Genomic DNA, 24888 nt, shown 5'->3' with positions numbered 1-24888 from the left:
ATTAATCTGCATTTTAAAAAAAAATATGTTTGAAGTTTACTGGGAGCGTTAGATGTGCCTGCCAATGTTTGTCTAAAGAAATATTTGGAGTTGCTTTATTTTGAGCCTGTGAGCTCAAATTAAATGCACACACACACACACACAGATGAGGAAAACCACATAATCAATGGCTTTCTGCTTATTTTGGAGCAAACTCAATGATGGGATTTAAATGTTGAAGAGTGTACAAGTCAGTCCTGCTCTGCACAATGGGAAGAGTTTTGTCTTCTTCTTGGATAATATGTTAAGGTTTATTCAGGAATCAATTATGAGCGTTTTCTGCTTTATTTCATGGGTAATTTAAAGTTTTTTTTGCCATGTTTTAATCAAGAAAATATTTATATTTATAATATCGAGGTTTCATTTGTTCAGACAACATTTTTAGAAGAAGTTTGCTTTGATCTCCTGACATGGTTCGACTGTCAACTGCCAGTATTCCTCAGAGGCGTCTGCTGATCACTTTGATGTGTCCTCGACTTCCACGTAATAATTCCAGCAAGTTCATTTTGTCTTCTTTTTTAATTATATGTTAAGGTTTCTTTTATTCAGGAATCGATATTGAGCGTTTTCTACTTTATTTCATGGGGAATTTCAAGTTTTTAAGGTTTTCCATTAATCTTTTTTTTTTTTTTACCATGTTTTAATCAAGAAAACAGTTATATTTATAATATCTTAAGGTTTAATTTAGTCAGACAACATTTTTAGAGGAAGTTTGCTTTGATCTCCGGACATGTTTCGACTGTCAACTGCCAGTATTCCTCAGAGGATTCTGCTGATCACTTTGATATGTCCTCATCTTCTGCGTAAATTTAGTCTTCTTTTTGAATAATATGTTTGGGTTTCAATTATTCAGACATTTTTTCAGGAAGTTTGCTTTGATCTCCTGACATATTTTGACTGTCAACTGCCAGTATTCCTCAGAGGCGTCTGCTGATCACTTTGATGTGTCCTCGACTTTTGCGTAGTTCATTTGGTCTTCTTTTTTAGGGTTTCATTTATTCAGTAATTTTTTCAGGAAGTTTAGTTTGATCTCCTGACATTTTTCAAGTGCTAAATGCCAGTCTTCTTCAGAGGCGTCTGCTGATCGCTTTGATCAGTTTTGTCCATGACTTACTTAATGGACGAAATTGTTCATTACATAAGTAATGGACAGTTTGTATGAAGTGTATGACTTCCATCCATTAGCGGAAGTCATGGACAAAACTGTTTGCCTCTGAGGAATACTGGCAGTTGACAGTTGAAACATGTCAGGAGATCAAAGTAAACTTTCTAAAAAAAAATTTTGTCTGAATAAATAAAAACTTAACATATCACAAATATTACTGTTTTCTTGATTAAAATGTGATTAAAAAAAAAAAAATCAAGGGAAAACCTTTAAAACTTTAAATTTCCCGTGAAATAAAGCGGAAATGCTCATTTAAAGCGGCAGTTCCCGCTCATAATCGATTCATGTCAGATACTGAGTGCTTGTAAACCAGCCACTGTAGTATATATCGGTATGATAATCACTTTTACAAGCGTAGCAGCCTGTTGACGCCACATAATACTCCCTCTTTGTGACCTCCCAGGCTGATCTACTGAGTGATAACCTTGCATTTTACACCTCAAGATAAGACTGATAATGCTTGATTACGGTGCCAGCAGGTTATATAACCTTCTTATGAATTATATGGATTTATTATCCATCGCAAAAACAGGTGAATAAAGAGCATTATTCGTTCAAAAACAAACGGGTGGTCACGTAATTACCAACAGATGTGAACCCCCGAGGAGGTTCCAGGTCAACGAAAGCAATTTACGTGCTTGTGTGTGTGCGCGCGTGTGTGTGTGAGGCCAGTGAAAAGGAGGTGTTGAGTAATACCTGTGCATTCCTTTGGTTCAGCGTAGTGCTGCAGAGTCTCGGCTCGAGGGTCCTCAGAGGCAACGGCTGCAGGAAAACAAAGCAAAAAGACTCAGAAAATAAATAAAAATAAAAATCACGGTCATTTTCTCACAAAAAATGTTTAAAGAGAGACAAAAATCCAAAAACACACACACAAATTGCATCTAGACAGGCCAATGATTTATTGGCTCCATAAGTGAAAAACTGCCACTTTGTCTTTGAAGATAAAAATGAATTTCCTGAAAGAAAAAGTTTTCTAAATAAATGAATCCTTAACATATTTTTCAAAAAGACAAAACAAACTTGCTGGAATTATTAAGCAGAAGTCAAGGACACATCAAGCATCATCAGCAGATGCTTCTGAAGAAGACTGGCAGTTGACAGTCGAAACATGTCCGGAGATCAAAGAAAATTTCCTGAAAAATGTTGTCTGAATAAAGTAAACCTTAGTGAGCATATTTTAAATATAACTGTTTTCTTGATAAAAAACGTGACAAAAACTGGACATCAAAGTACATTTCCTGAAAAAAAAGTTGCCTGAATAAATGAAAACTTTACATTAATGCCATTTTTTTTAGCGACTCCTTTTGTTTGTTTACATGAGAGCAAAATTTAATGATATTTATTGGCTCCATACGTGAAAAACTACCACTTTGAAGATCAAAGTGAGTTTCCTGAAAAAAGTTTTCTAAATAAATGAATACTTAGCATATTTTTCAAAAAGACAAAATTTAACTTGTTGGATTTATTAAGCAGAAGTCAAGGACACATCAAGCATCATCAGCCGATGCCTTTAAAGAAGACTGGCAGTTGACGGCCAAAACATGTCTGGAGATCAAAGAAAACTTCCTGAAAAAGTTGTCTGAATAAATAAAACCTTAGCATATTATAAATATAACTGTTTTCTTGATTAAAACGTGATAAAAAACTGGACATCAAAGTACATTTCCTTTCATTAATGCCATTTCTGTATCGACTCCATTTGTTCACATGAAAGCGAAATTCAAAAGGCTGTAAAAAATTCAGCTTTCTTGATAAAATTCATATATTTTCCAAACATCATTTACAATGACTCCAACATTTTGTCATTTTTTTCAAATTATTAAAAATGTATTTTGCAAGAATTTGCAAGTATATGTTGACAGTCAAACAATTTGATCCACTGTAGTCTGAATTTTTACAGTTTTTGATAAAAACATGATTGACTTCACTTTTTGTTAAAGGGTTAAATGTACAAAAGTTTCTTTAGTTTTGAGGCTACATTTTGGTTAATGTTGCAAATCTGTAGAACATACGCTTGATTTATTGTGAATTTTCACTTTTTTTTGCACCTAGACTTCCTGCAGCACCACCTTTAGGACGATTGGCCTGTTTTTACAGCTGAGACAATGTTTTGTGCACAATTTGGTGATTGTTCGTGCATGGGGAAGAAGGATTTCCTCAGACAAGAGAACATGCACCATCTTAATCATATTTAGCTACGTTTGAGCACATGCAAACATCACTAAGATGACACAGAAGTTGCTGTCAGACGTGCATGAAGCAGATTAGCAGCCAATGAAAATGTCTGATGTTTGTCATCACACTTTAATCACGTTATTCTAACGCCAATCTGATGATTCATCACTGCAACAAGTGTCTCTCTACTGCTCCTACTGTGCTTTTTTCTCTTCAGGTGCGTTGCCATAGTAACACCTCTCTCTCGCTTCCTGCTCTCTTTTGTTTTTCTGTATGCGTCGCCTTGGAAACGGACATATTATTCTTTTCTGCGCCAATCGTCTTTTTTTTTCCCCTTCTTTTTTTTTTTTTTTTTGTTTCTAAAATAGAAGCGAAACCACATGCTGTGTCCAAACGACGGCATTAGTCATCAAAGTGCACAGTGCTGCCAGTCCACTCAGCACGGGCATCAGTCTTTCCAACATCTGGCAGATGTTTGAGGAAAAAATGCATGCTCCGTCACAATTTTAAACATAAAAAAATAGCCAGAAATCCAATTAGAATCAAGTTATTTTGTGTAAGTGCATGAGGTCACACACTGTGTTGTGATGCTTTTCTGCAGAAATCCAGTGTAAATTAGAGATTTCAGAAACGTGATCCCTTTGACCTCATTGTGTCATGTTTAGAGCGAACATGCGTGTTTCCTACTGATTAGTCCAAATAAAGAATGCTCAATTGTATTTTATACGTTACTTTAGTTCTGCCTGCTTCCTTTCCTTTCTATATCTGATAATATACTATGTTTAACCCCAGGGACATTTGCCTCCAGAAAATGATTTTCCGAACATTGATGACCCCCCCCCCAACTTAAAAGTATCACCTCGGCACCTGCGGGTGTGGGAATGTAGGGTCACACACTGACAGAGACGAAAACTCAATGAATAGTTTCAAAAATACACAAAATAGCAACAAACAAACAAAATTAAAATGGAAAATAAACTAAACCAAACTCTCAAAATACAAAAAAATGACAGAAACATTAACAGAAACAACAAAAAAACACTAAATAGCTTCAGAAATGCACAACACGGCAACAAAAACACTTAAAACGACAGTACAATAAGCAAAAAAAATAAAACAATACGCTGAAAAGGACTCCCAAAACACACACAATGACAATAAAAGAAACAGAATAACAAAAAAACACTAAATAGCTTCAGAAATGCACAACACGGCAACAAAAACACACAAAACGACAGAAAAAAATGTAATTTAACACCGCTTAAACAGCTTGGGGTCAAATTAACCCCAGAGGAACATCAATGCGTGCAATTGTACCCATCCAATAAATATGAAAAGAAAAAAAGTCAACTATTGTTTTTTAATGATAGACATTGAATGGGGTCAAAATGACCCTAAGGACAATAGGAGGGTTTAGATAGACTGAGGCTCTGTTTGACGGGAACATTTGGTTTGTGTATTTATTTAAACGTCCCGCACATCATGTAGGAGCCATTCGTCTCATTGTTGCTGGAGTCCAGCGGTGATTCAGACCCCTAACCAACCAACGACCCCCCCCCACACACCTATCCACAGCATTCAGAGGTTTCATAGGTGGACAATCATCCATCATCCCCTTCAGAAATCCTGCTGTGCAGACGCAGCTCGGGCCACTTATTTGACTTTTTCAACAGTTTATCTTTACTTATGCAGCACGTATGCATGCATACATGTGTGTGAGTGTGTGTGTGCATTAAAGCCTCCACCCCCCCCCATGCTGTGTGAGGTCAAGCAGGAGGGAAAAGGGTTTCCTAAAGCCAGCGATAAGGAATGGCATACACACAGATATGCAGATGGATGGAAAAACACACTTGATTTTGTGGCTCGGGGGTTGGTGACGGACATGAATTGGTTAAAAGTGGTAAAAAGGGTTCAAAGTGTCAGTATTGTAACAATTATAAAGAACAATTAGTTCAAACTGGCAAATAATGGACGTGACAAATTGTGTGTGGTTAAGTTGGCAAAAAATAAGCATGAAATATGGTGAAAATAGGTTAAAAGTGATAATAATGGGTCAAATTAGGCGACATGAGGTGGGAAACATGATGGAAATGGTTCATAAGTGTTGAAAATGTGGAAAAAATGTCGCAAAAATGCATTAAAAGGAGCAAAAATATGGCAAGAAACAGTGATGAAAATGGGTTAGAATATGGCCAGGTTGGTGTTGTTGCAGAAAAAAGGTAGAAAATAAACAAGAATGGGCTGAAATTGTTCCAAAAATATCTCATACATGAATATTATAAAGCAGTCACTGGTCTAAAAAGTGATGAAAAAGAAGGAAAACGGGAGTGAAATCACCCGTAAATCCCCCATAGTAAGGGATTGAACTTAAGCAAAGGTATGAGTTGAACGTTGAGGACAAAAACAAAGGCCACGTAAACAGAGACACATCAGAACACCCCTTTAAGCCCCCCTGTCTGGATAAGGCATTAGATAGATTGCTTCAGTGTCTCCTGTCTTTCTTTACCTCCCCCTCTTTTCCTCCCCTCGCTGCAGACACAGAAGAATGCATGACAAACGACTCAGAAGACTCAATAGTTCATCAAAGCCAAAGTCATCCCCCCGGTTTACGTTAATGTAGCTTCACCTCGAAGGAGATTTAGGCCAAACTTTTCTCAGAAACCGCTCGGATGTTCACATGTTCCTGTAGTCATTTTGTGTATTTTTTTTTTAAAAAGGTTTCATGTATTTCTCTGTAATTTTGCATACTTTCTTCGGCATTTTGTGTATTTCATTGTCATTTTGTGTGTTTTATTGTCATTTTTTCCACAATTTTCTGTTATTTTTTCTTGTATTCAAGGGTTCAAAGTGTCAATATTGGCCTAAAAGTGGCAGAAAAATGTAGAAACAATTAGTTTAAACTGGCAAATAACAAGAATGTGGTTAAATTTGCCAACGTGACAATATTGAGTCAACAAGTGATGGAGAAGTGGCAGAAATGGGAGTCATGTAGCAAAAATGCATTAAAAGGAGCAAAAATATGAAGAAAAAGGGTAAAAAAATAAGCAAATGTATGTTAATATTGAAAAAATTGTTCAAACTGGCATATAATGGGCATTACAAATTGTGAACGTGGTTAAATTGGCAAATATATGCATGAAATAAGGTGAAAGGAGGTTCAAAGTGACAGTAATGGGTCAAGAAGTGATGGAGAAGTGGCAAAAATGGGAGTAATGATGCAAAAATCCATTAAAAGGAGCAGAAATGTAGCAAGAAAAAGTGATGGAAATGGGTTGAAATGTGGCAAGTTTGGTGTCGTCGCAGAAAAAGAATAAAAAGAAGCAAAAATGTATGTTAATATTGGAACGATTTGTTCAAATTGGCAAATATTGGGCATTACAAATCGTGAATGTGGTTAAATTGGCGAATTGGTGAAAAGAGTTTAAAAGTGACAAGAATGGTTCAACATATGTGACATTCAGTGTGAAAAGTGGTGTAAAATGTTTAGAAGTGCTGAAAATGTCTTGAAGGTGGAAAAAATGTGCAGACAAGGCATTGGAATTTGATGGAGAAGTGGCAGAAATGGGAGTAATGTAGCAAAAAAACATTAAAAGGAGCAAAAATATGGCAAGAAAAAGTGATGAAAATAGGTTAAAATATGGCAAGTTTAGTGTAGTTGCAGAAAAAGGAAAAAATGAATCCTTTAACCTTTGATTTCCAGGGTGATTTCACCTGGAGCAGCTTGTCGGGGCGGAGCGTGCGCCTGATGCCCGTCGCCATCCAGAGCCTATCAGAGCTGGAGAGGGCCAAGCTCCAGGAAGTGGCCTACGCCCGTTTACACCAGGACTATGACCTAGGATGTCAGATAACCATGCCAAAAGGTTAGACGCATGTTTACGTCACTGTTACACTGCCAGACAAATTACTTTTTGATTAGTCAGCTGTTTATTTTATTGCTTATTTTGGCAAAATAATAATAATAATTTTCCTGTGTGCCGCTGTTTTTTAAATAAGTGGAAGTCCCGCAAAACATCCTCCAGTTTTGATCGTGTGCTCTTTATGTTTGAGGGAATCATTCCAGCAAGTTAATTTTGTCTTCTTTTTGAAATAATATTTTTAGTTTTCATTTATTTATTTTGATATCTCTTTGATGTTTCCTTGACATCCTTGTAATAATTACAGCAAGTTAATTTTCTTCTTTTTGAATAATATATTTAGGTTTCCATTGTTCAGAAAACTTTTTGTCAAGAAGTTTACTTTGATCTCCTGACACGTTTTGACTGTCAACTGCCAGTCTTCCTCAGAGGTGTCTGCTGATTGCTTTGATGTGCCCCTAACGTCCGCGCAATAATTCCAGCAAGTTTGTTTTTCTTTAAAAAACAAAAAAGTGATGTTTCATTTATTTTCATTTATTTACTTTGATCTATCTTTGATCGCTTTGATGTTTCCTTGACGTCCTTGTAATAATTTCAGCAAGTTCATTTTCTTCTTTTGAATAATATATTTAGGTTTCTATTGTTGAGAAAACTTTTTGTCAGGAAGTTTACATTGATCTTCTGACATGTTTCGACTGTCAACTACCAGTCTAGTTCAGAGGCATCTGCTGATTGCGTTGATGTGTAATAATAATAATTACACCAAATTATTACTAATTATTAGTTAAGTAAAACGCTTTGATGTGAAACCTTAGCATAATTATCAAAAGAACACAAAATTAACTTGTTGGAATTACTACGTGGAAGTCAAGGACACATCAAAGCCATCAGCAGACGCCTCTGAGGAAGACTCGACAGTCAAAACATGTCAGAAGATCAAAGCAAACTTCCTGAAAAAATGTTGTCTGGATAAATTAAACCTTAGCTTATTATGTTTTGGGGGAAGTTGTGGCACATTTTGAATGAAGAGCGGGTACTTCCTGTCAGATGCTACATCTATTAGCATCTCAACATGTTCCTTTTTCTCCGAGGATGTGCAGTAGACTCGTCGCTCACCACCCAAACTCAAACACATTTTATGAAGTCTTCCATGTGACGTTGGGTATATTTGTCTTTGTCGCCCTCTCACAAGGCGAGCTAAAGCTAACTATATTCCGCCCTCCACAGGAAGTTGGTATGGCTAAGTGGAAAAATGATAAATGCAGCACAAATGCTTTTAAATAGCCCAAACTGAGTGGAGTTAATGGTTTTCCATTCGACGCTCCCCATTCTAAAAATTGTTCTTGTGCATAATGTGTCTAAATAGAACTAAATGCTTCCTCTTTTCATATCCCAGAGGCTAAGTATGAAGCTGCGTCACCAATTAGCATTTAAACCAACATGTTGTCAACAAGCCTAACGCTAGGCTGCGTTACTATAGTAACTAAACTAGTCACCACTTAAACGCTAACACCAGACTTCTATTTAAAGCCTTCAACAATTCCTGCGTACATGTAGATTTTAGTTTCATACACGTGTATTTACATGCACTTTTTGTGTTCATTTACGTCTCTATTTACATGTAGTTTTTGGGTTCATACACTTATATTTACATGTAGTTTTTGGGTGTATTTACACTTGTATTTACATGTATTTTGTGGGTCCACACACTTGTTACATGTGGTTTTCTGGACAATACACTTAAGTATTTAATGTACTTTTTGTGTCCATGCACGCCTCTATTTACATACAGTTTTTGATTTCATACACTTTTTTCTTTTTGTTGTTATGCTTGCTAATTTCAGACTACAAACACGTGGATGAAACAACATAAATGCAGGTTTATTTAGATTGTTTTAGTGCATTTTTTAAGCTTTCTTTATTGGACCAGTTCGTTAATGGTGCAGCGCAGTGGTTCCATTTGTTCTACTGAACTGGTAACGGTCATCCAGTGGATTATCCAGCGCTTTGCATTCCTGCTGAAGGTTAGACCTCTCCCCGTCATGATTTAATGCACACTTGTCTGTGTTGCTTATAAATTCCAGGGCCCCTGATGGCCGCCATGTGCTCGTGCGGGGGGAAATGTTTCAACTGCATTAGAGAAAGCGAGTGTGTGTGTGTGTGTGTGTTTTCATCTCCGCTGTTTCTAATATTTATCCCAGAGCGCGGGGGTCACGTTACTCATGTTTCTTTCTTTTGTTTTTTTTTCTTCCAAGAACCAAAAACAGATTGAGAGAAGACAGAACCGACGAAGAGAAAAGAAAGAAAAAGACATGCTAGTGGAGTGTTAAAAAACAAAAAAAAAAAATTCATCAGAGTGTGTGTGTGTGTGTGTGTGTGTGTGTGTGTGTGTGTGGAAGTTTGGGGGATTTCCGTACGGCTTTGGGAGCCATCTGTCAAAACTCTTCCCACTTTTTTTTTTTTTTTTTTTTTCCCTCACTAGAACGTGTTCCTCACAAAACATCTGCTTTCTCACACCTCATTCCAATGCTTTTCTCTACCACGCGTGCACAACTTTTCTTTTTCACAAAAAAACAAAAAAAAAAAAAAACATCGCAGGGCCTGAACTGAAGTCTGAGGGCAACATGATCCAGCACGAAATAAAAACTTCCTGACCAAAGCAAACGCTTGGTTTTATGGAGCTGGAGGGAACATCTGGAGTTCAGAGTAAGGTTGCACAATCGGCCAATGACGAAAAAAAAAAAAGCTCCTTTATTGGTTAAACTGGGCTTGTATTAGTAACGTAAACAACGTCAAACGTTTTTTCACGTTTGACCAATACACAAAAAAATGTGCTTATTTACATAAAAATGATTGTTTCATAGCATTAGTGCTACCAAGGTGTTGTTTTGTTAACATTTTCTTGTGACTCTGAGCTGTTGTTGCGCATCGGAGCAGCCACAGCAGGCAGAGATTGTTAATTAACCGCTTGAAAGTCATTTATCATGATGACAGCTTAGGAACACACACAAAGTGGACTAAAGTCTTTGACCACAACTGTTTTTTATGCTTCCAGCTTTGTGGCAACCATTGGTTCTGATGTTTTATGATAAATTAGTCAATAAAAGATGGTTTTTGGGAAGTTTGTGGCTACATTTTAAAGTTCTAGGTCTCGTCTCGGAGTCGAGAGGGTTTTTACTCGGTCTGGTATTGTCAAGACCAGCATTGATCAGTTATTTGAAGCATTCCATCTTATTTTTTTCTTACTTTTTTTTCTTTTCTTTTTTTCCCACTTTTTATTTTACTTTTATGAAAAAAAAAAAGCATTTTTTTTCCCTTCCTTTTTTCTCTTTTTACCTATTTTACTTTTTTTCTTCTTAAAAGAATAAAAGTTTAAAAACTATTTTTTTTTTGTTTTTGTTTTTCTCTTTTTCTCCTCTTTTTGAAACGAAAAGAAAGTCATTTTTAACTCTTACTTCAGGCCTCATTCACTTTGACATATTTAAAATAACTCTAGGCTCATTAGTGGTTTTTAAATACCTACAGGGATTTACTTTTGGGAATATTTAAGATTTTTCACACGTTTTGCTTTAAAATAGTCGTTTTTGTTTGTCAAATATACTTAAAAAACCACTAAAAGTAGACAGAACGCTTTTTAAGTGTTCAACGGTTTTTAAAAATGATTTTTAAGTAATTATACACAGCCGATAAGAGAGTTTGTTTCATTTCTTGTCCTTTTTTTCCCTTTGCACAGATGGACAGAAGAGGAAAAAGTCTCTGCGGAGGAAGTTGGACTCTCTCGCGAAGGAGAAAAGCAAAGACAAAGGCACGTCTACTTGTTTAAACAACACGAGCCAGTTTTCCCTTCTCTTCTCCTCTTCTTTCTGTCACCACACTCCACAGGCTCCGCCCCTTTCGGGCAGGTGAACAGTGAGGCTATAATAACACTTTCTGTTTACCTTTACTCGTTTATATTTAGCCTTGGGTGGAAGAGAGTCCTTGTAAGGGGACAGACTCGGCTGCGCTGAGCAAAAAGAAAGTTTCTGGTTTAGAACAAAAGCCTCACTTCCTGTTCTTCCTGCACATGATTGACAAAATCATTCAAAGGGTTAAACACACATGGTTTTCTCAGTTTTCTCCACGCAAATCACTTTGTACGGACAAAAAACAAGAACAAAAACTCTGCCAGATGTTCCCGCACGTCTGGAAAATGTCAAATTACTCGAATCTAACACGGCATGAAAAATACGCTATGTCATTGTGAATTATTACGGCTTGCATTGACACATCATGTAGGTTTGCATGCCTGTCTGTGTGTGTGTGTATGTGTGTGTGTGTGTGTGTGGGTGTGTCGAGGTGTTATGTAAGCGCGCCCAGAGTGTGTCGCTCACGCCGTTCGAAAACCACAAGCTCACACTCGCGGTCGCGGATCGTTCTCCTCCTTTCTTTGCAAAGCCTGGCGCTCCCTTTGCCCCTCATCTGTTTAGGATTGTTTATAATGGGATGTACATCATGTGACGGCTCGCCATGACATCATTCATCCCTTTGATGTGTGCAGTCATCACTAATTTCCATCAGAGGTACATCCTGAGGTAATCCTTGTGGTTTGGCCTCACCGATCTTTAGTATGAAGTAGATTAGCATACGTCGCTAAAAATCAACCCCCCCCCCCATATATAAGGAGAAGAAAGGAAGAAGAAGCAGCCAAAGGTGTCGCTTCTTCTTCTTCTTCTTCTTCTTCCAAAAACAAAAGATACCAAATAGCTTCAGAAATTCCCAAAATGGCAACAAAAACAGACGAAACAACAGTAAAATGAACAAAAAACTGAAACAAAACACAAAATGACAGAAAAATAAACAAAACAACAAAAACACACCAAATAGCTTTAGAAATGCACAAAACGGCAACAAAAACACACAAAACAACAGTAAGATGAACATAAAAACGAAGCGTAGCAGATAGCTTTAGAAATGCATGAAACAAAACAAAACGAGAGTAAAATAAATTAAAAAAAGACAATACCCTCAAAATGACTCCCAAAACACACAAAATTACATAATCTCAATGTATAGCCTCACAAAGTTACAAAACCGCAACAAAAACACACAAAATGACAAAAAAAAATGAAACAAAAGCCTCAAAATTACAGAAAAATAAACAAAATAACAAAAACACACCACATAACTTCAGAAATGCACAAAACGGCAACAAAAACACACAAAATGACAGTTAAATAAACAAAAAACAGGAACAAAACCCTTAAAATGACTCCCGAAACACACAAAATTACAAAATCTGACTGTATAGCTTCACAAAGTTGCAAAACAGGAACAAAAATGACAGTAAAATAAACGAAACGGCAACAAAAACACACCTAAGAACTTAAGAAATGCACAAAACAGCAACAAAAACACACAAAACGACAGTAAGATAAACAAAATAAACAGGAACAAAACCCTCAAAACGACTCCCAAAACACACAAAAAAGATTCAGAGATTCACAGATTTACAAAACAATAACGAGAACCGCAAAACAAACAAACAACAAAAACACACAAAATGACAGTAAAACAAACAAAACAGCAACAAAAACACACAAAATGACAGTAAAACAAACAAAACAACAACAAAAACACACAAAATGACAGTAAAACAAACAAACAAACAACAAAAACACACAAAATGACAGTAAAACAAACAAAACAGCAACAAAAACACACAAAATGACAGGAAAACAAACAAAACAGCAACACAAACACACAAAATGACAGTAAAACAAACAAAACAGCAACAAAAACACACAAAATGACAGTAAAATGAACAGAAAAAAAACAAACCCAGAAAATGATACAAAAATGAGCAAAATGACAGTTAATAAATAAATAAAACAACAAAAAGCTATATCATCATGCAACAGCTTGCTATGACATCATTCATCTCTTTAATGTGTGCAGTCATCACTAATGTCCATCAGAGGTACCGTATATCCTGTGGTTTGGTTTCACTGATCTTTAGTATGAACTAGCTTAGCATACGTCGCTAACAATCAGAAGAAAGGAGAAAAAAAGAAGAAGAAGCCAAAGGTGTTTCTTCTTCTTCTTTATATTGGACACCGTTTAGAAGAACATGACGGTGAAAATTAATTTCGGTCCCTCTCTGCAGAACCCGTGACCTTGTCACAACCATGCAGATTTACGACGCCTTTGCTTCCTGCGATGTCTTATTTTGGAAAAACAGATGTCGTGGCTTAAGAGTTTTTACAGACGTGTGTAAAAGGAAAAGCTGCAGCAGCAGATAAAGCCTTTCCCATGAGTTATTGTTGAAGTTTTCGCCAAAGCCGGCCTATTTTTGGACGTTGTCGTTTGAGTTTAATCAGATAATTGATTTTTTTTTCCTTCTTCTCCCTCCTGCACAGAATGCATACCCCAGGCCTTCAGCATACCTCTCTCCCAGGTCATCGCTAATGACAGAACACACAGACAGCGTCAAGATGGCTATCGTCTGGACGCGCCGCCACGTGAAGAGCACAAAGACTCGTCTGACCTCGTCTCGTCTATTTTACAGGTGACCAAACCTCAGGTTAATTTAAATCATCCTCCAGACCAGTAGGTGGCAGCCATGACACAAAGGTTTTTTTTGGTGGTTTTTTATTTTGCAGTTTGCCACCAAGCGTTCGTCCAATAAAGAGTTATCCAGCAGCAACTCCTCTCTGAGCTCCACGTCGGAGACGGCCAACGAGTCGACGTCGCCCAACACCCCCGAGGCCGCGCCCCGAGTGAGGAGGAGGGTGAGGATGGACCCCCGAACGCACACAGAGCTATTGTTGTTAACGTTTTATTTGTTCAGGAAGTTTACGTTGATCTTCCGTCTCAAAGGCGGAACAAAAACACACCAAATAGCTCCAGAAATGTGCAAAACAGCAACTAAAATACACAAAATTACAGAAAAAAAAACAAAACCATCCAAAATGACTCCCAAAACACACAAAATGATAGAAAAAACAAACAAAACAACAAAAACACACCCAATAGCTTTAAAAAGTCACAAAACGGCACCAAAATTACAGTGAATTTAATATAAAAAGCAAAATGACTCCCAATAAACACAGAATGACAAAAACATAAATAAAAAAACAAAAACACACTAAATACCTTCAGAAATGCACAAAATAGCAACAAAAACACACAAACTTACCGAAAAATAAACAAAAACAACCAGAAGCAAAACCCTTAAAATGACTCCTACAATATACAAATTATATATATATTAAAAACACACAAAATTATGGTAAAAAAAAACAAAAAACAAAACGTTCAAAACGACTCCCAAAATACACAAAATGACAGAAACATTAACAAAAGATAAATAAAAAATACAGAAAGAAATTGTCAAAATGACAAAAAAAAACATAAGAAGAAATGCACATAATGGCAACAAAATCACAGTAAAAAACAAAACAAAACCCTTAAAACCACTCCCAAATCCCTCATGACAATTTTTTCCTTTGATCTCCAGAAATGTTTTGACTGCCAACCGTCAGTCTTCCTCAGAGGCGTCTGCTGATAGCTTTGATGTATCCTTATGAGTTATTCTTGGTTATTCCACACAGGGCGGTATGTCGGTGGACTCCATCACAGACTTAGATGACAGTCAATCTCGTCTGCTGGAGGCGCTGCAGCTCTCACTACCGACAGAAGCGCCGAGTAAAAAGGAAAAGCACCGCGACAAAAAGCTCAGCCTCAACCCCATCTACCGACAGGTGCCGCGCGTGGTCGACAGCTGCTGTCAGCACATCGAGAAATACGGTGAGATGGCCAACATATATCTACACCCAGCCCTAAACTTCATCTCTAACTGTACATTTCGGTGTTTTTATTACATTTCTGCTCAGGTTTGCAAACCGTGGGCATATTTCGAGTTGGAAGCTCCAAGAAGAGAGTGCGACAAGTGAGTATTTATGCCACTTCACCACTGAGAGTACCTAGTTATCCTCAGGTAAACGTGCACACACAATATAGAAGCTGTCGAGTCATTCCCTGCAGCACCTACGACGCCTTTCATTCACCATGACTTGTGATACTGGTGAAAGAATAGGTGAAATAAGTGTTAAATCTAATCAGGCAAAGTGTGTGGGCAGTGTAATCACTCCCGTTAAGAGTGTGTGTAACGCAGAATTACACTGAAGGCATTTAATGGTAAGTGAGGAGTGTGAGGAGAACAGACATGATCAGTTGAATGTTGTGTATCTCTTAAAGCAACTGCACAAAATGGCAGAAAATTCAACAAAATAACAAAAACAATGCAAATAGCTTCAGAAATGGACAAAACAGCAACAAAAACACGCAAAATGACAGTAAAATGAACAAACAAACAAAAAAAACAATCAGAATGACTCTTAAAACACACAAAATGACAAACATTAACAAAACAACTAAATCACTCTATTTAGCTTAAAAATTGCACAAAACGGTAACAAAAATACACAAAATTATAGAAAAAAACCCCCAAAACCCTCAAAATGACTCCCAAAACACACAAAATAACAAAAACAAACCAAGTAGCTTCAGAAATACACAAAACGGCAACAAAAACACGCAAAACGACAGTAAAATAACAAAAAAAACAGAAACAAAACCCTCAAAATGACTCCCAAAACATACAAAATGACATTAAAATAAATAAAATAACAAAAACAATCCAAATAGCTTCAGAAATGCACAAGACAGCAACAAAAACACACAAAATGACAGTAAAATGAACAACAAACAGAAACAAATCCCTCAAAATGAACTCCCAAAACACACAAAATTACATTAAAATAAATATAAAGCTTCAGAAATGCACAAAACAACAGTCGAATAAACAAATAAACAAACGAAACAACACAATATAAATGACTTAAAACACACAAAATGAAAGAAACATGAACAAAACCCCCCCCCACTCTGATTAGCTTAAAAATTGCACAAAACGGCAACAAAAATACACAAATTTATAGAAAAAGAAAACCAAAACCCTCAAAATGACTCCTTAAACACACAAAATGACATTAAAATAAACAAAATAACAAAAACACATCAAATGCACAACACGGCAACAAAAACACACAAAAAAAACACTGTAATTTCACTATTTATAGTGTTTGTTTTAATCTATCTATAAAGCAAGAAAGTTCTGTATGCGTGCGTGCGTGTGTTTGTGGAGCGAATATCTCCCTGACACGGTGTCTGTTGGACCTGAAACTTTGTCAACGGCTTCCAAATACCCCAAGTATGTGCATCCGTTATTTTGGAGTATTAATTTGATTAATTTTAAGATTACGGCTCCCTCTCGGTATTGAGTGTGGTATTGAACGCAGCACTACTGGTTTATTTACTGTACAAATAAAAGTTAAGCACAATTTTTATTTTATTTTTTTAAATGGTAATACATTAGTGTTAACAGTGGGAAACAAATACTACTATTGGTTTAAATCCCAGATTTGTGAACTATTTGTCACACTGAGCTGTGGATGGATGTTTTATAGCACTCAGGCCTAGAGGCACTGCAACAATCCTGGTGAGGTCACGGTGAGGTCAGATGTAGCGATATGATAGCGACCGGTTGGTAGAACTTGCTCAAACAGACCCACAGCTAACATCTGCATGTGTTTCCTGCCCAGCTCTGTGATGAGTTTGATCGAGGCGTCGACGTCCAGCTGGACGAGGAGCACAGCGTTCACGACGTGGCTGCTCTGCTGAAGGAGTTCCTCAGGGACATGCCCGACCCTCTGCTGACCAAGGAGCTGTACACGGCCTTCATCCACACTACCCGTGAATATAACCCCTCCCTCACTCTGCATCCTTTCTTTATCGCTATTTCTAACTCTTAACTCTGTCTTTTCAGTGCTGGACTCAGACGAGCAGCAGAGCGTCACCCAGCTGCTCATCTACTTGCTCCCAGCATGCAACAGTGACACCCTCTACCGCCTGCTGGATTTCCTGTCCAACGTGGCCGACCACGCCCACGACCGGCTCGACAAAGATGGACATGAGGTGAATAGGCCAATCAGAGGCATACCTAGATAGATAATTGTTTTTAGCAACACAATGATTTTGTATCAAAAGTTGGCTTTGAAGATGAAGTGTTGCCATGGTAACTACGAGCACGCGCCCTTAGATTTGAACTGTAGCGAAATGGAAAGCAAAACTTTTGCAAAAAAAAAGTACAAAATTTTCCTGAATTTTATTTAATTACTTATTTATTCATTTATTACTTATTTTTTTACTCATTACTTATATATTTATTAATTACTGATCGATCAATTTATTTATTTAGTACTTATTTATTTAATACTTGATTATTTATTTACTACTGATTGATTGGAGTCCAAAACATACAAGATTGTCCTGAATTGTATTTTTTTACTTATTTATTAATGACTTATTTACTGCTTATTTATTTTTATGTATTTATTTTCTCATTTATTTATTTATTTATTATTCATTTATTACTGATTGATTGAAGTACAAAACGTACAAAATTGTCCTGAATTTTATTTCATTACTTATTTATTTAGTTATTTATTCATTTATTACCTATTTTTTTTATTCATTACTTATTTATTCATTTATTACAGATCAATCAATTTACTTATTTATTTATTACTTGATTATTTATTTACTACTGATTGATTGAATTTATTTATTAATGGCTTTTTATCTGCCTATTTATTTATTTATTTATTTATTTATTTATTTATTTATTTATTTATTTATTTATTTATTTATTCATTCATGTATTTATTTATTGCTTATTTATTTATACATTTATTTATTTATTTATTACACAGAAAGTGCCATAAAAGACTGAACAGGCTAAATGTCGCTAAAAGCTAATAAATCTGTGCGTCTGAATCGTTGTTCCGCAGCTGACGGGAAACAAAATGACGTCCCTGAACCTGGCCACCATCTTTGGTCCGAACCTGCTGCACAAGCAGAAGAGCTCGGACAAAGAGTTCAGCGTCCAGAGCTCGGCCCGCGCCGAGGAGAGTACGGCCGTCATCTCCGTGCTACAGAGGATGATCGCCAGCTACCACACGCTCTTCATGGTCGGCCATCTTTCATCTATCTAACCTGTCATCACACGTGGTCGAACTGGTTTCAGGTTCAATCTGAGCTTGTTTTCATGTTTTGTGGCCCTCAGGTTCCTCCAGACCTGCAGAACGAAGTGTTGATGAGCCTGTTGGAGACCGACCCCGACGTGGTGGACTACCTTCTGAGGAGAAAAGCCTCACAGTAAGACTCAATACATATTTAGGAACGTTTCAATTAGTGCGATTGTCACGAGATTAAAAGAAATTGAGGGATTAATTAAATATGCCCTGTAATTAATTAATCTCTTTTTTAATCTCACCTAAAAATTGCTGAGAAAAGCCCTCAACTTGTGGTATTTTCATTTCAATGAATTACATTATTGTGGCAGATCAATAGATCTAAATATAGCAATGTATCTTTATAAAGTCATTTATTGTTTTTAACCGACTTAAACCAACTTAAAATGAAATAAAACACCAGGTCCATATGTAGTGCTATACGTAAACACACTTTTCTGAGCAATACAATAATGAAAGTGTATTTGTACGGTTGCCGTACGGACAACCCTGGTGATATTGGTATGGTTACCTAAGTACACGTACATAGCGTCTTAGAGTTAAGTTTAGGTTTAGGGTTAGGGTAAGGTTTAGGTTTAGTCTTAGTCACGTGACCTAAACTGGCCAAATAAGGGGCGCTGCGTACGAATGGAATGTCAGTATATTGCTACGGCAACCGTACGGCTAGCCACTGCCTACAATTATTGAACTTGTTGCTTTTTCGCTCCTTCAGATAACAATAACTATCCACTGACTTTTGTTCATTTGTCACTCATGGACTTATTCGTTTTGGCTCTGAACCCTGTCGTCTTGTCCAGTGTGGATTGGCATCTAGTAGCTAGCGCTCTCTGAGTGTCCGTGCTAGTTGTCTGTGCTAGCTGCTACATGTTTAGCATTGAGGTGATCCACAAACTCTTTCTTGCACAATTTACACACAACTGGGCTTTTGTTTTCCATCTGGTGTTTTTATTTAAACTAAAATTAACGCAAACTAAAGCGAAACAGTTTCCCGTCTTGTGCGTCAGTATTTTGAAATGAGAAAAGTTCCGCGCTGTTTTCTAAAAAAAAATGAATGGCCATGGCTATTGATACGGAAACGTATGAACAGACGGAGCACCCCTCATTGGTCAGTTTAGCTGACGTGATAGGTGCACCACGTGACCTAAAGTTCCGTTAGTTTTATTTTAGCTACCCCGCTAAGCCTTTTATTTTAGCCCTAACCCTAACATAGGAAATACCTTATTTATTTTTTTTCAAATATGTATTTTTAAAGGTGGAATTTGCTGTTAAATATGTGAAAATGAAAAAAACTTACATGACAAAAGTGGGATTCGAACCCATGTCAGCAGAAGGTAGTATCATTGAGTGCGGCGGAAAATGTACCCATAGTCCCAGAGGCTATTGATACATTTCTGTATCAATAGACACTTTGTTAATTAATCGCAATTAACGCGTTAAAGTTACAGCCCTAGTTTCAACCCCTTAATGTATGTCCTCCCTTCTAACCCTCGACAGGAGTCCAGACCAGTTGAACCCAGAGGAGCCGTTCACCCTGAGCGAGCGCCGCTCCTCCAGTGACTCCAACAAGGCGTCCAGCGGCGAGGTGTCGCCCTACGACAACAACTCGCCCGTCCTCAGCGAGCGCAGAGGTGACTCGCATGGCTCGCAGGTGGCGGCGTGGAGCAGCGACGCAGGAGGTGACGCTTCACGAATATCGTCCATTCGTCAGAGAAGTGTGTGACTGACCCCGCCCCTTTTTTTCCTCTTTTTCAGACGAGCACGTCAACATTTGGGGCACGTGGCACCGTACGCTGAAACCGGCGCTCAAGAACCAGACGTACACAGGTGAGAACTCATCGTGTACGCACGCCGTACGAGTTCTTCGCTATTAACGAATGACGTTTACGCTCCAGGTTCCCATGGCAACATGTCAGAAGGAAGCTCTCGCAGCTCCCAGGAAGGCCTGGACGGCGTCCACGGCGACGCCCGACACCCGGCGCTACATCGGACTCAGACGGCGCCAGAGTGCAAACCTCACATGGCGGTTGCCAGGTTGTGCACGAGCCCCCACGTCAACAGCACGCAGAGGGCGAGGCCTCACAGCACCGTGGGCCGCTCCCCGCCCCCATACAACGCTCGCCACCGCCTGGCCAGCTCCCCGAACGCAACTCAGCCTACCACGGGAGTCGTCACTAGCCCCGCCCCCTCCACAGACAGCCAAATACTACAACAGAGTCCAGAGTGGCAGGAGTGGCAGAGGGACCGCTGGCAGATCTGGCAACTTCTGTCGTCGGACAGCGCCGACACGCTGCCGGAAACTCTCGTGTGACTTTTCCTTTTCTTTGCCATTTAATCCATCAGATTGACCACGTTTTTTGGCGCCGTGGTTTACGTGTGCAGCGGTCGCCTCCGTCATCATGCACGAGCCAATAGTGTTTGTTGTTTTGTTTTTTGTTTTTTTTTTTTGTGTCCCCTGATGTTTTTTAAAACACACCAGCCTGAAATACCTCAAAAAATAGTGTGACCACGACGAGGAGATCGTATTTTTTTTCGACTTTGACATCTCCATTCATTTTTACTTCTTCTTTCTACACTCTTAATCACACACACACTTACAATGTAAATGCTGCTAAATATAATAAACTGTGTGCGTCTTTTAAATGTACAACGGCGTATTAAGGCCACGTTAAAATATAAAAAATCTGGGCACTACGAGATTAAAGTCGTAATATTTCCAGAATAAAGTTGTAATTTTCTAGAATTAAGGCATATAAAATTGATGCGATTAAAGTGATAATATTTATCTAATAAAATGACTTCATGCCCAAAATATTTCAACTCAAATCTCAAAATATTACGCCTTTAATCTAATAAAATTACGACTTCATTTTCGAAATATTGACTTTTATCATGAAATATAACTACTAATAAAATTATGAATTTAATCTCATAAAATTACGACTTTAATCTTATAAAATGAGGACTTTATTCTCAAATCTCAATCTTGAACTATTAAGACTTTAATCTAATTAAAATTATGACTTTATTATCATAGAATTATGACTTTATTGTCGAAATATTCTGACTTTAATCTAATGAAATGATGACTATTCTCATAAAACGACAATTTTCTTCTTATAAAATTACAACGTAATTCGCCAAGTATTACGACTCAAATCTTGAAATATTACGACTTTTAATCTAATTAAAATTACAACTTTATTCACGGAAAATTATGACTTTAATCTCGTAGTGCTCAGATTTCTTTTTATTTTAACGTGACCCTAATACGCTGTTGTATAAATGCAACTCTGCCACAATTTTCTTTCTTTTTTTTTTTAATAAAAAAAAAACATAAAAATCTAACATAAGTGTCAAAATCTGTAAATAGTTGATGCACAAACTAAATGTAAAAAATACCATGTGAAGTATATATATACTGTAATTAGCCTCTTGCTAACTGTAAGTCACCTGTTTTGAGGCCATTTGGATGTTGTTGTTGTTGTTGTTATTGATGTGAAAAGCTTTGACTGCGCGTCATTTCCTGTAGTTTTTCCACCTGGGTCAACAAATGGCCCACGCACTTCGGTCTCAAAATTCTGATTTTTTTTTATCAATTGTTCCTTAATGATTAATTATTGATCGGATAGATACTTTTTGAGATATGGCCAGTTTAGTGAGGGGGTTATGTGTCATTACATTTTTTTTTTTTCTATTTTTACCTTCCAATATCTCAGGAACTTCACCACATAGAAAACTGAAATTCCGTATCGTAATACCGCTCCACCTACTCTCTCAGAATATATAAAATTATCTGCTATACGTACTATCTGGTGGACATGCCAGCCCCTCAAATTTGGTGCATTGGCTTTTGGGTGAAATTGAAATTGGGCTCCAACTTTGGGGTATTTCACCAATCGCGGATTAAACATTCTTTATTTGAGGGCATTTTCGCTTGACTCTAGTGTCTTACAATCATTTATTGTTTATTAGCTTTTCACTAGTAACATAAAACAATATGTAAACCATCAGGAAAACATTTATTTTGAAAAACGAATTCCTCATGTTCCAAATTTTCTTATTTTTAGGGGTGTTTTCCCTTCAAAATACATGAATACATATCTTCATATATCTATAAAAGTTGTATATTCTGAGAGAGTAGGTGGAGCTGTATTACGACACCTAATTTCAGTTTCCTATGTGGTGTCGTTCCTGAGATATTGGAAGCTGAAAATGGAAGAAAAATAAGGACGGGCGAAAATCGACAAAACTAAATTATGAATCCAATCAAGACTAAAAATGTACAGTTTGTTGAATAATTGGGTAAAATTTATGATTTTTAAATGACTTACCTGCTAAACGTTTGTTGCGTTTTAATTTCCGGACGGAGAAAAAGGCCAATTATTGTCTTATTTAAACCAAACTAGCGCGATGCTAACTCAAATGCTAGCTCAATGCTAACTCAAATGCCAGCTCAATGCTCACTCAAATGCTAGCTCAATGTTAACTCAAATGCCAGCTCAATGCTAACTCAAATGCTAGGTCAATGCTAACTCAAACACGAGCTCAATGCCATCTCAAATGCTAGCTCAATGCTAACGACGAGGCATGGCTTTAAGTGTTTCTGCGCTCATAAAATAAATCACGGTACACACGAAAAACACATACGATGTAACCAACTTTTTCAACTGATCGGGACATTTTATACGAAAAGAGAAACCACAATGTTGTTGTCTCGTGGATATTTGCTGGCAGATATTCCACATTTTTTTTTTTTTTAATCCTATTTGAAGACTTTTTTGATTAGAAAAACAACAACTAAACAAATATTATTCAGTATCTGCAACTTAGATTTCCTGGCGCCATCTAGTGGCAGACATTACACATTGGACTGTTCTTTTTTGCAGTGTCTTCACGTTTCTGTTGCCTTTTTTGAAATAAACTGTTTCTGTCCAGTGTTATAGAAAAAAAAGGCAATGTAACATTGTCTATTAAAATAAGAAGAAATAATGAATATTCTATTCCATGTGTTTGTGTGCTTTTCTTTTAATATTATGATGGATTTATTGGGTCCAAGTTCCTTTTGAAATTTGCTGGTAAATGCTTTTGTACTGCGTGTCATCTTTAATATGCAACAATGGAATAAACGTGACAAAGTTGACCTGGAGTTGGACTAAATTTCTTATGCAAGAATTAATACATTATATATATATATATATTAAACGTCACTCCTTCAGTGATGTAAGTCTCTAATGTTGCCACTAGAGGTCAGTCTAGTGCCATTGAAAGATTTTATGTAGAGTATCTACAGGCTCTGGTCGGGATTATTTTTCATATTTCTTCTAATCTCTCTCTCTCTTTTTAATTTAAATTTCATTATCCTTAAAAAACAACTTGATTTCAAGGAGATTAATAAAAGACAGATGTATTATGTATGTATTACTATGTATTGGCTTAAAAAAAAACTAAAACTTTTAAGTTCTTCCCATTCATTTTCCCCATCCATTCATCACAGACTGACCTCTAGTGGCAGCATTAAATACTAATGTGAATGCTATATTAATGCTAAATTAATCCTGGGTTAATGCTAAATTAACATTATGTTAATGCTAAGCTAATTCTGTTAATGCTAAGATAATGTTAAGTTAATGTTAGGTTAATGCTAAGCAAATGCTAGGCTAATGCTAAGCTAATATTAATGCTAAGTGTAATGCTATGCTAAATTAATGTTAGGATAATGCTAAGTTAATGCTAATACTAAGCTAAAATGAATACTATGATAGTGCTAGGTTAATGTTAATGCTATGCTAAATTAATATTAGGATAATGCTAAGCTAATGCTAAGTTAATGCTAATACTAAGAAAATGTTAAGTTAAAGTTAGGTTAATGCTAATCTAATGTTAGGTTAATGCTAAGCAAATGCTAGGCTAATGCTAAGCTAATATTAATGCTAAGTGTTAGGTTAATTTTAATGCTATGCTAAATTAATGTTAGGATAATGCTAAGTTAATGCTAATACTAAGCTAAAATGAATACTATGATAGTGCTAGGCTAATGTTAATGCTATGCTAAATTAATATTAGGATAATGCTAAGCTAATGCTAAGTTAATGCTAATACTAAGAAAATGTTAAGTTAAAGTTAGGTTAATGCTAATCTAATGTTAGGTTAATGCTAAGCAAATGCTAGGCTAATGCTAAGCTAATATTAATGCTAAGTGTTAGGTTAATTTTAATGCTACGCTAAATTAATGTTAGGATAATGCTAAGTTAATGCTAATACTAAGCTAAAATGAATACTATGATAGTGCTAGGCTAATGTTAATGCTATGCTAAATTAATATTAGGATAATGCTAAGCTAATGCTAAGTTAATGCTAATACTAAGAAAATGTTAAGTTAAAGTTAGGTTAATGCTAATCTAATGTTAGGTTAATGCTAAGCTAACATTAATGCTAAGATAATGCTAGGCTAATGCTAAACCAATGCTTGGCTGATAATAAGCTAATGCTAGATTCATGTTAGGCTAGTGCAATGTTAATGCTA

General features: G+C 36.7%; 1 protein-coding gene across 2 annotated transcripts in view; it reads left to right on the top strand.

Annotated features, from left to right (window-relative positions):
- Positions 1-23491, top strand: part of LOC114476632 (rho GTPase-activating protein 6-like) — a 78710-nt gene extending 55219 nt beyond the window's left edge. For both annotated transcript variants that reach the window (XM_028468429.1, XM_028468438.1), the window contains exons 2-14: positions 7080-7239; positions 10967-11038; positions 13629-13777; positions 13872-14000; positions 14823-15018; positions 15105-15160; positions 16875-17025; positions 17099-17247; positions 18123-18302; positions 18398-18489; positions 19860-20041; positions 20118-20189; positions 20258-23491. In XM_028468429.1, coding sequence (XP_028324230.1) covers positions 7080-7239; positions 10967-11038; positions 13629-13777; positions 13872-14000; positions 14823-15018; positions 15105-15160; positions 16875-17025; positions 17099-17247; positions 18123-18302; positions 18398-18489; positions 19860-20041; positions 20118-20189; positions 20258-20673 — 2004 coding nt within the window. In that variant the 3' untranslated portion in view covers positions 20674-23491. The remainder of the gene's footprint in view (positions 1-7079; positions 7240-10966; positions 11039-13628; positions 13778-13871; positions 14001-14822; positions 15019-15104; positions 15161-16874; positions 17026-17098; positions 17248-18122; positions 18303-18397; positions 18490-19859; positions 20042-20117; positions 20190-20257) is intronic.
- Positions 23492-24888: the final 1397 nt, after the last annotated feature.

Source organism: Gouania willdenowi, chromosome 2 (assembly GCF_900634775.1).
Source record: "Gouania willdenowi chromosome 2, fGouWil2.1, whole genome shotgun sequence".
NCBI lineage: Eukaryota > Metazoa > Chordata > Actinopteri > Blenniiformes > Gobiesocidae > Gouania > Gouania willdenowi.
The sequence above is the reverse complement of the archived record's forward strand: the minus strand, read 5'-3'. Positions and strand labels throughout refer to the sequence as shown.